The 12893-nt window shown below is 33.7% G+C and overlaps 1 protein-coding gene across 1 annotated transcript in view; it reads right to left on the bottom strand.

The window, feature by feature from the left end:
* The window catches only part of EPHA3 (EPH receptor A3), a 351034-nt gene that overhangs the window by 48499 nt on the left and 289642 nt on the right, over positions 1-12893 (bottom strand). The window contains exon 11 of the mRNA XM_008704448.2: positions 8577-8762. Coding sequence (XP_008702670.1) covers positions 8577-8762 — 186 coding nt within the window. The remainder of the gene's footprint in view (positions 1-8576; positions 8763-12893) is intronic.

Raw genomic sequence — 12893 nt, 5'->3', positions numbered from 1 at the left:
AACCAGGGATGTACTGTATGGTGACTAACATAATATAATAAAAAAATCATTAAAAATATATATATAATTTTCAGATAATTTTTATATATGTAACAATCAATTGATATACCAATCTATTTTCCATTAAGGTACTAATTTAGCTATGTATTTTGGGTAACACATCATATATATCTAGTTAATCGGGTAATGTCTGAAAAGTCATTTAGCCAAAAGCTTAAGCCTCTAGAACTTGGTTCTTCAAAATTCTAATTAAGCTTTGACTTAACAATATTCGGGAAGAAAGGGAAAATTCAACATTTTCTTGAAAACCTCTATCTCTTCTGAACTGATCAATCCAAAGCCTAAAAACTGGTCCCAGAGACTGATCTGAAATTAAAAGAATGGATGAGTGAACAAAAGAATGAATGAATGAATGAATGAATGAATGAATGAAATCCTTCATATGCATGCTTTCTATAAATCACTGTAATTTTCCATGTTCTTGCCTTAATACCATTCTATGAAGAATAACATGCTAGCAAAATCCAATGCATACATTAAGTGTAGTCACAGATATTTTGCCTCATACAGCCAACTCTCAATTACAGTGGCCAGTTACCATGTTTTCGTACTACCCAGACCTTTGCTTATCACTCATTTCCTTCTGGCTTCCAGCCTTATGACCATTTCGTTTCTTGTTAGCATGTCTAGTGGAATGTTTGGCAAGGGAAATAAAAGTAGCTGAAAAATCAAACCAGTCAATTAAGCCAAAGCCCCATGACCATTCAGAAATCAGATCAGGCTGCATTTAGCTCTAAAATTTAGGTATTTGTAAACACATCAGTTAAGATGGGCAAGTCTGAAAATATGCTTTATATTAAGTTCAAAGATTCAGCAAACCCAAATGTACAGACAAGGAATAAACAGAATCACAAATATTCTACCTCGGAAAACCTTGATTTCTAAGTTTTATTTTTTTAGTGTCTAAGTTTCTATTCTATCTTAGTTTCCCTTGTGCTTTTGATTATAATAAACAGGGTTAAAGGAAAAGAAACTCTCTGCAATAGTGGTAAGAACTAGTTCCAACATGTATTAAATATAGCTGGAAATTATTTATAAAATATCTGTTCATCTGCACATGGATGCAATGTGTTTCTATCAAGGTTGCATGCTCTCTCATATGTATTTTGATGAAGTAACATTCTCAGCTTTTTCAAGAGCCTGTATCATTCGCTGCCCTAAGAAATCCTAAAATACATCTGAGTATCCATACAAAACTCAATAAAATTGTTGTTGACTGGCTGAAATGAAACGCCATCAAAAATGAGCAAAACAAAATATGCAGGGGAATTTTACTTTTGTTCCTAAGTTGATTCATGAGTATAAATAAAATTATGATCTTTCATAACTAAAAGGGTTAAGGGAAGTGAATCAGTCTGTTACAATCAGTTCATTTCCCCAGCAATCCTCAGTGGTTCAGATATAGTATTAATCATTGAACCACTATTTGATGACACCAGAAATGTGATTCAGAATATATAAGAATTCCAGGTTCAACATTATGTATTTCACCATGGCCTTCCTAATCACGTTTTCTATAAAAAGAAGGAAAGGAAAATGTAATAAATATATAGCCATACACAGAGATTTTTCTTGCAATAAACAAATAAATGTTGGCTTTAGATTGAAATATTTTCATTCAAATATAAAAAGTAGTTACCCATGATTAAAATATTAAAAATTATTGGGGTGTCTGGCTGGCTTAGTCAGTAGAGTATACAACTCTTGATCTTGGGGTTGTAAGTTTGAACCCCACATTGGATATAGAGATTACTTTTAAAAAGATTTAAAAAACTATTGAGGGGCGCCTGGGTGGCTCAGTTGGTTAACTGACTGACCCAATTTCAGCTCAGGTAATGATCTCAGGGTCTTGGGATTGAGCCCCATGTAGATCTCCAGACTCAGCGTGGAACCTGCTTGAGATTCTCACTCTCTCCTTCAGCCCCTCCCCCCGCTTGTGTCTGTGCTCTCTCTTTCTCTCAAATAGATAAATAAATCTTTAAAAAATTATTGAAATTTAATTCATTTTCAAAAGAAATGCTATTAATTCCTATTAGCAGTAATTGTATCTCACATACTCTATGTCTCATTTTCAAAGGATTTAAAACACGCTGTAATACATGCGTGTGGTTTGTAAGATCAAAATCTTTGACCCTAGCAGCCAGCACTCATTATTAACATCATGTAATCAGAATCAGGGTGGAAGCAAAAAAGCATACACAGCAGGAGGAAAATTGAAAAAAAAACTGACAAATATGCTTCATTATTCCCAGGAAAAATAAAATAGAATCATCTTTGGGAAGAAAATGTTTTGGTTTTAGATTTTCATGTACTATACCTAACTGACCAATAGGAATATTCTGATGAGCTAAATCAGAGTATTTTTCTGTGGTTTGCCATTAAATCATATAAAAATATAGGACAATCTTTTCCAAATTCCATTTTAATCAAGACATTATTCATTTTAAGAATGACCCCTATTAGGCACTCAGTTGGTTCAGCATCGGACTCCTGATTTTGGCTCAGGTCATGATCTCAGAGTTGTGAGATAGAACCATGTAGGGCTCCATGCCCAGTATGGAGTCTGCTTGTCCTTCTCCTTACTCTTCTGCTCCTCTGCCAGCTCTCTCTCTCTCTCTCAAATAAATAAAATCTTTTTAAAAAATGACCCCTATTACACCCACTGGTCTATGAATTAATGAGGGCAGGTGCCAACTCCATGTTGTATGTAGTTCTAAAACTAGCAGAGTGCCAGTTAAAATTGATCATAAGTCTATCATTTCAGGGTGGCTAAAGATAATCTCTCTCTTCAAAATCAGGCTAAGAAACACATTCTCCAAGTCTTCTTAACTAACCATACTCCATCAATCTTAGTACACTGAATGCTTTACATTCAGCTGACTTACATTTTTTAAATGTATTTGTGCTTAATTTGAAACAAAATTTAATACTTTTTAAGACAGGAACAGATGAAAAGTACAGATAGGCTAGTAATCAATAACATACCATCCACTTAAAACTAATATATCATTGTATATGAATTATACTTAAAAAGGAAGACAGGAATGATATTTCTACTCTCCCTTTTTCTATTCAAAGCTGATTTGTATAATAAGTGCAATAACAATAAATACAGTAATCTGAATGTGCTCAGTTTGATTTTACAAGGACAGCTTCATTTTTCTTCCTTTTCAAGCTTTCTACCTTTTATTTATTTTCTTGTCTAATTGCAAAAATTAAGACCTTATATATAATAATGAATTGATAATAGCAGGATTCTCATTTTTACTTTAAGATAAATGCTTTTCATGTTTTACTATTGAATATGCTGTTGTAGGTTTTTTTTTGTTTTGTTTTGTGGTTTTTACTTACATTTATCAGACAAATATTTTCTATGTAGGATGTGCTAAAATTTTTAAATTAAAATGTTTATTTTCTGTATCTATCAAGATTGACATTTTCTTTTCTATCAATGTTGTGAATTTCTAGAATGATTAAATAGTAAACCAAATTTGCATTCTTGGAATCAACTAAACTTGAGCATTATATAGTATCTTTTTTGATAAAATTATTAGCTATGGCTTTATAATTATTCCAGTGTTATTGAATTTTTATTCATGCATTACAGTTATTCTCCCTTCTGAAAATATTCTTGTATGATTTGGTATCAAGGTATCCTTAGCCTCATGAATTAGGGATGTTGTGTATGGTCAGAATTACACAGACAGTTATTAAGCAAGTGTATAATTATAGTTTTTCTTTCAGGAGAGTTATTGTATATTTAAACTGACACTCTTTAAAATTAGTCTTTGGGCACTTGTAAGTCATGCTCTAACAATTGTTAAGTTGCATTTAACCTTTCCAAAATATCGTAAACCCATCCTACCTAAATGGGGAAAATACACAACAACACATTTTTTGTCATTCAAATTCAACTAAAAAATATAAATGGACAATGTTGAAGAAATAAGGAAAATTCTTTAATGTGTAAAAATAGCATTCCCTGTCTTATTTTTTTCTCCAATATATTTGAAAGATTTTCCTAATTTAATTGCTGTAGACACTTGGATACAGATGTTCTCAACTCTTTTCTCAAATTAGTCATGAATGCATGAGAACTTGCGTCACCAGGGTTTATTCTAGCAAACCATTTCTATAAATTATTAATAAAATAAATATAACATATATATGGTCTATTTTGAATATTACAGGGAGTTAGGACCCTCGAGACAAGTGCAGAAGAAAACTTTCAGAAAGAAGTAAACAGGACATAGCAAGAATGTGGCAATTTCACCATAGAATGACATCTTATTTCAGCAATATTTTTTATCATATGTGCAGGAGATAGAAAGGTGTAAATAAATGACTAAGCCTTTGCTGTAAAGTGGATGCTCACACCAGTATAGAAATGTTTTAATCATGAGAAATTGTCCTAATGTTCTGTTCACTGTATTCCTTAATGATGCAAAGTTACAGTTACACTACATTACTATTTTTTTTTTAATTTTCAGAAAATAATCCCTTCCCAAATACCAACAAAACCACATCAATCTTATCTAATAGAATTCCTTCTATCTCACTAGGTAAAAAGTGGCCAATAGGGATCTTCTTGGAGTATGAACATCATTTGACTAATGGTGTGATGGCAGAAATATCAAACATTGGCCAAAAACAAGTTCCATCTTTTTGAACTTCAACTACAATTGATAACACATGTTAGTACCAGTTCTGAGCAGAGCCTGTGCCCCCAGCCTTCTGCTACTTTGAAGATCAGAGACTCTCTCACCTTCTCTTGTTTAAGACCATCAAGCTCAAAATGTATCATTAAAATTGTTTATGGTTCAATTCAAATAAATGGAAATATAATGATTGAATAAAGGGCTTTCTATAAATGACTTGAAAATGATACCTTATAACAGATGTAGTGTTTCAAGCATAAAATTAATAACAATATTAAAAAGAATTATTATTGAGCAAAAAAAAAAAAGAATAGCTTTCACGAATGTTTTTTCTTTCTTTCTTTTCTTTTTTTTTAAAGATTTTATTTATTTATTTGACAGAGAGAGACAACCAGTGAGAGAGGGAACACAGGCAGGGGGAGTGGAAGAGGAAGAAGCAGGATCTCAGTGGAGGAGCCTGATGTGGGGCTCGATCCCATAACGCCGGGATCACGCCCTGAGCCGAAGGCAGACGCTTAACGACTGAGCCACCCAGGCGCCCCACATGAATGTTTTTTCTATACAGCCAAGATTAACTGATAAATTCTCAAACTTACCGCAAGTGGTAATTCAGATTTTCATAGTCTATTCCACTTAACAATGTATTCCTGTATAGTCTTATTTGATCTTTAAAGTATCTGGAAATAGTGAAGTAGAACTGCTATTCTGAATTACAAGTAAAGAAACTGAGTCTCTGTGAGTGGTTTGATTTGCCAAAGGTCTCACTTCCAGTTGGGTTGAGTTAAAACTTGAACTCTGACCTTCTAATTCTTAATCCAGATATTGATATAATTGGTTTTCTTCTTTAAACACAGTTTTGTTTATTGAATTATAAGTTCTGCATCACTTTTGGTGTGTGTGTGTTTCTGAACTTTGCAATTAGATTGTTTTAGCAGTCATATATTCTCAGGAAACAGAAAATAATAGGAGTGGATGAATAAAGTTTGGTGACAAAATTGCCCTATTTATATGTTAAATGCAACATATTAACTTCATTTTAAGGCATTTCTATTTCCTCTCAGATGTTATAGGGTACCAGACTTAGAGCTTTTAAATATACTACTAAAGGGGTTCAAACTCTAATCTGGGTCCACTACTCTATTATGTTTGCACTATATGAGATGATGGGGATCCATATAGTCAGATTTGGCAACCTCTTACATGATTATTTGACCAGGGAGATTTATCAAATTTAGAACTTTCACCCTAAGAATAAGGCAGTTGTAATCCACATTAGAATGTTAACAAAATCAGACTTGAATAAGGCACTTAATGTATAATCCCTATGATTTTTAAAGTCTTTTTTTCCGTAATGCATTCTTTTTCTGCAGTTTGGTCTTGGGCATTGTTTTATGGATTTCTTTGCCAGATGTCCATAATTCATATTTTATTATTTCATTTTTATATTTAAAGAAAACCTGCCATAATGATTATGGTTTAATGTTGCTCATCATTCAGTGAATGAATTTATAGGTAACAAGAAGCAAAATATAACAGGTCATTTTCAATAATTCATTAACACTGGAAACCAAAAAATCAATCTACATTTGATAAAATATAAGAGCCTATCAATAAACAAATTTAAATCTAATATATATTTTGATAGTCACTTTTATCTCAGTTTTTATTAGGTGTAGGTGTTAGAGAAGTTCGGTGATAATTCTGCCCATGCTAAAATGTAGTGATGTTCTCCATCACTCCCTGACTGATACACTCCCTGACTGATACACAATTGCACTTCCTTGAAGCACACATTCAGTTTAATGAACTAACACCAAAGAAAGATCTATTGGTAAAAGATATGCTCTTTTTTCCATTCAAGCAATCAATTTTTTTTTATTCCTTAACATTGGTAAATTAAGAACCTAGTATGATTCAGTTTCTATTTTCATCACTGCTTAAAAATAACATGATTCTTCCCCTTTAGGAGAATTCACATTTTGTTTTAGGTATTAAGGGTTAATTAATTCTTTCCAGAAAATTTTTGAAGCTTGAGGGATTCCTTGCTCTGATCAAATTATTAGGGAAATTTAAAAAAATCAAGATATAAAAGAATAAGTAGAATACAAAATGAAAATTAGAAACTCATTTTTGTCCATTGTTGCGGACAAGAGGTGAAACCAACAGACCAAGTTTCCAATGCTATCTCCAGCACTTTCTAGTTAGACAAGCTACTTGCTCTTTATAGTTATTGTTTGTTCAAACGCAAATGGAATTATCATATCTAATTCACAGGGTAGTGGTAATAATGAAATGACATCCATAGTACAATGTCTGGCACACAATAGTCAACTCATAAAGAAAACCTTATGAAAAAAAAAAACCTTATGAAAATTGAGTTAAAAGAAAAATGACTAAAGTACAAATGAGTTTCCTCCCCAAGCCCCGGGGGCGGGGTCAAGATCTGAAGGACAACCACTTGGCAAGGATGATATAAAGGAGAATAAATGGCTAATTGATTATTAAAACTCCAGTTAGACATAATTCTATAATTCTACAGGCATTAAGTAGTATGGTCTTGCCCTGGAGGAACAAAGGATTTGAACATTTTCTCAATCCTTACTACTACTAACAGTGTTTTTTTTTTTTTTTTATTAATTTTAAAAATAGTTTCAAATGTCCTTCCTCAGAAAATATTTCAGAGGTACTACTAGTGTGGCCTAATTTTTAGGAGTACAAAGGGAAAAATGCCTCTTATCATACTTAATATGGGCTTACAGTTTATGGTTTAGTTCTACATTACTCAGTTCTTAATCCCATTTATTATATAAGAAAACTCCAAAGGAAATCAAAGTACATTTCAATTATACCACGCTCTTGTGAGAAAGGAAGTGCCTTTTTAGTCACACTAAGATGAGAATAGGTATTAGTGCCATTTGGAAAGTGCTCCACGTAATGTTAAAGAAAAATATCATTGTGAAAAAATATAATGTGTAATGTCTGTTGGTAACCATAGAATACGTAAATATGATGCCAATGAATTATCCCCTAAAGGATGCCAAATTTCCTGCCATATGTTGTCTTTCGCTCTAAGTAGTTTGCTGCCAATTTAGCTTATTCTTCATCCTGTGCTCCAAAATCTTGAGGAAAAAAAAAAAAAATCCTAGAGCATTCTCAAGAGGTTTTCATTGGTACTGGAGCCAAAAATCACATATCTGCCTCACGGGATTCCTTTTGAGTCTGGCTGGAGAAACTATCATGGAAATAAGTTCAGATCTCTATCATGGGCTGTGAGCCAGAGTTTCCCCAGACCAGTCAAAAATCCATCTGGGACTCTAGATTAGAATTATTTGAAATCCACAGAGAACCAGGAAAAGACCTTGGGTCTAATGTGATCCCAATCTTTACAGCTCAGAAGCAGTCCCCGAACTCCCATAATTTTCCTAAAGCCAGGGGGGTAAAGATTTGGAAGTTTAACTGAAACTGGTGAACAGTAAAAGAAAAGGCAGCTAGCTGGGAGTTCCCAGCAATTCCTGTCAAAACTGAGTCATTGCTTTTCCTCGCTACTCTACGTAACAGAGACTTCTCCACAATTCACTTCTTAACTATCTTTTCATCAGCGTGTCTTAATACAGTCCATTTTTTTTAGCTCCTAATGTTTTCCCAATTTTTAAAGATCTAGAATAGCACTTTCAATATAATACTACTTAAATATCTTTGCTCTTTTGTCAAAAGAAGACATGTTAACCCCAAACCAGTCTTTCTGTTAGGACTGACAGCTATGAAAAAAAAAAAAATCAAAATTCTTTAACAGTCGAGTTTGGGTTTAAATAACCTCTGCTCAACACAGGCAAAAGTCTGTCTTTGGACTTGACTTACTTTTAGTAACAACTCCCTCCAGTCGAATGATGTTGGGGTGGTCAAATTGTCCCATAATGCTTGCTTCTCCCAGGAAGTCTCTCCTCTGCTTTTCTGTGTAGCCCACTTTCAGGGTTTTGATGGCCACTGAAATCTCTTTTTTTGAAGGAAGTTTTAAGCGACCACTGCACACTTCTCCAAATTCACCTGTTAGAAGAACAGAACAAGAAAAGGTAAGAGATTATACCATAAAAAGGTACCAGTAGAGAACAACTCTTTCCTCTCAATAATCCCATTCAAAGTATTTACACCTTTGACCAGCAAGATGTACACTGTAGGCCTTCAACTTATTTCAGAAGATGATAATCAGAGACTCCCTAAGAAACCTCCGGGCATCCACACCCTACTGGAAAATGGACCTTGTGAGTAGCCTCATACATTTTCAAGTACCCCATTGTGAATAATAGACTATGAAGGAATAAGAGGAAAGTCGAAAGCTATATCTACTAGGGTTTTAACTCCTTGTTTTCATAGCTACCATTTCCTGAGGGTAGTCAACAGACCAACACAGATATTATGGGTTGAGCAATGGATCAAATTTCAGCTGTTTCTAGCCATTCTGTTATTACTCAGAGAACCTATTCAGCAATACACTCAGAATCTCTGAAAATGAGAACAGAAGCATCTGCTATCAATTCATTTTATTGGAGTATTGGCATGTTGCATGACTGACATACTAGTAAAGTTCTCTGAGCTTCTGGAAGGAAGAAGAAAATACTAGTATCAAAAAAAGGTAGCACGTATTTTCTATGGAATCACTATAAATATTTTCTTAGATTTAATGTCTTCTGTAAAAAACTTCTCTTAAATGCATGATTAATCCAGAATTTACTGAATATGGAGTGTTGCTGACTTTTAAATAGTCTAGTCCAACTAATATAAAACTTCCTGGAGCTAGTTTGGGCACTAACTTCATATATATTGTTATTGAGAAGATTTACCCATTACTCTTTCATCATATTTTGAGCTTCCTGAGGGCAGAGACCCTTTACATTCATTTCTCTGACCCACTGCTTGCCATGGTAATTGACACAAAGTAGTGCCACCCATAGAACATTTCTTGTTCATAGAGGAAATCCTAATATCATGTGGCTTATTAGATATAATTTGTACAACACTTTAGAAGTTTTTTTTTTTATTTTTTATATTAAATGAGAGGTTTTTCTGAAAAGGATGAATTACATAACCATTAGGCTATCTATGGAGTGGAAGAGTGTTCTTAGTCCAACCTTCTCACTGTGTTTTTGTAGAAGTCCCATGCCCCATGATCAGCCAGAAAGAAGCTGTCAAGACATGAGATGCTTCTTTTTTTCTATATTTTGTCCAAGAAAGTGGTTCAACCCACAAAAGCAGCAGGTTACCCTATTGATTTACCAGCTGCATTACTACAAATGACTCGCTTCTCTCCAGGAAGCTCTAAACTCCCCTAGACTTGACCCTTTCTCAGGAATCCAGTTTTGTTACTGTTTCCAAAACAATGACTTATGCTGTAACTTGTCAAAGTCACTTAAGGTCCAAAAGCAGTTATTTATACATTTTTTAAATAAATACTCATCAATTGGCAACAGTATGACAGACACGTTGAAAAACACAGGGTTATAATGCTAAATAAGGCAGATCTCATTTCTTCCATTTCAGGGAGTATAGAGAAGAGAGCGGTACCTGTAGCTAGAGGGTTCTTTCAGATTACAGGGAGAATCAGGGGCAGAATTTGAGAACATTCATTGACTTTTGAAATTCAAGGGAGAGTATGTCATTATAGAGTGTGAGTTTTAGGGGGAGAAGTTATGATGTAAAGTAAATCATTCTTAGAATCTGTAAGCAAGAGTAAGGGTTCTGGGGTGCCTGGGTGGCTCAGTTGGTTAAATGTCTTCCTTGGGTTCCTGGGATTGAGTCCCACGTTGGGCCCCCCGCCCCGTGAGGAGTCTGCTTCTCCCTCTTCCTCTGTCCCCCCTTCCTTGTGCATGTGCGTGCTCTCTTTCTCTCTCAAATAAATAAATAAAGTATTTTTTAAAAAAGAATAAGCGTTCCTTTTCTGATACTGGGTTATTAGAACATTGCCAGAGAGATCCAGTTAACATTGTGTAAACATTAAGTTTGAGCAAACCGTAAGAATCATCCATAATAAACTAATTTTCTGAAAGAAAGTTCTGCTATTATCATGAGTCAATCTACTGTAATGGATCATGTTTCAAATTTTGATGTTATCACCTCCTTTTCTAGATGACAAATCACGTGTCAACAGATTGTGGGACAGACAGTACAGAACCGTGGGACAGAGTATGGAAGCTGGGGTTCAACTGCTTCTGTCACCTGTTAGCCATGTGATTTTGAGCAAGCATCTTAACCTGTCTGTGCCTTTGTCTCCTTATCTGTAACATGGGGACACCAATTTTGTCTAAGTCATAAGCTCTTTGTGCATTTAAAGGAATGAATGTATGTAAAGACACATAGTGTCATCTATTGGTTGGTCACTATTTTCCTTAGTTTAGACCCACCTTAACAAGGATAAATATCTACCTCTGAAGAGTTAGATCAAATTAAAGCACAGATATAAAAATGCTTTTTAAACTGTCAAATTCTGTATTGATGTAAGAAGAGGTGGTTGTGATGATGATGGTGATAGCAAGGTTAATGTCACCTTGGAGAAGTATTTGTAAAGGAGAGCATTTTGTAAAAGTACCTCACTGGGGCAATCAGGGGAAGAGTTCCAATTTCAAGTGGGTCAATTAGAGCTCTTTTCTTTCTTCTCAATGAGATATGTGACATAAGTAAATGTCTATCTACCTCCAAAATTCAGAAAATGATGTTTCAGTAATGCTAATTTTTAAAAAACCCCAAATTTTGAAATATGATTATTTCATCAGATAAATACTAAAAATGGTCACCAATACATTATACCAAACATGGAAATGTTAAATGTTAGTTCAATTCTCCTTATAATAACTTAAAACAACCCCGTTAGAAAAATTAACAAAGATTGGGCAAATGCAAGGGTCGATCTTTCCATCTAGTCAAATTTGACATGGTGTTATTCAATTCACTTTGAACCTAAAAGAAAGAAAACTTAGATCCTGTCACTCCTGTCATTTCTAAGAGAAAATGCAACTACGAGATCACTTGGAAGGCACTGCTTGATTTTTTAAATTCAATAAGTGCAGCAGTTTTTATTTGTCCTTTGAAATAAAGTACGCTTTATGAGAATGGGCAGACTCTACTCTGATTTAAGATGCACAATGCAAATTGGCTCAAAGTAAAATTTCTTACACTCATGTTATTTAAAATAGAGGAAAAAATCTACTTGTGTTTAAGTAGAATGACAGTCAGCTTTAGCTTCAAATTCCACTCTCCTTCTACTGTTTTAATAAGAGAAGCATAATAAAAATACATATGGAACAATGTTAATGTGTCAGCTAAGCACTGTGCAGGAATGACTCAATCCTCACAAAAATGTTACATGAAAGCACTGCTGTAAATATTCGTGTCTAGAATGGACTTTGAAATTGGAAAGTGAAAGATTCAAATTTAGGTTTTCAATTAATAACTATATGACTATAGGTCATTCAAATTTTTAGCTCTTGTTTCCTCATTGGTGAAATGGAGGCAATGCCTGTCCAAAAGGCTAATAAAATTAAATATCATGTGAATGTCTAGCATAGAATAGGGAGTTAAATGAATATATTCAAATATATTCTACCTTCAGAAATTTTCAGTATTTAATTTTTGAAATAATGGTTGGGTGAAGGAATAAAACTGGGAATTTTAGTCATTGTGAATTGCATTATTAAAAAATTTACTACTTTGAGCAAGTCACTTATTTATAGTTCAATTTTAATTTTGTTATTTGCAATGTGGGCATAATTCTTCTGATTAGTCAAAGTATAAACGAGAGTTTCTGTTATACCTATTTCTTTGTATAAGTTTTCCAACAGAAAATTACAGAATTACCTCACATATAGAAAGAGTCTTTCTGTATACTTAATTGACTGGGAGAGTTCTGTTTTTGACCTAAAGATTCAGTCTTTTAGCAATGGAAGATAGTTGCTAATCAACTTAGCATAATTAATAAATTTTTCTAGATAACATTACTTTTAAAAACTTAAAAGGATATGAGAAGTGAGTAAGTGTATGAATGAAAGAAGGGTGACCAGGAATAGATTGTTATTGAAGTTGTTGTGGAAATGGGTATTATCATACTATACTCTCCATTATACTATTATACAATTTCATCTACTTTTGTGGATATTTTACATTTTGCAAAACAAAATGTTAAGAAAA

The sequence above is a fragment of the Ursus maritimus genome, unplaced genomic scaffold (genome assembly GCF_017311325.1).
Source record: "Ursus maritimus isolate PB19 unplaced genomic scaffold, ASM1731132v1 scaffold_4, whole genome shotgun sequence".
Classification (NCBI taxonomy): Eukaryota; Metazoa; Chordata; class Mammalia; order Carnivora; family Ursidae; genus Ursus; species Ursus maritimus.
Note: the sequence above shows the minus strand (reverse complement) of the source record. Positions and strands in the feature narration are given on the sequence as shown.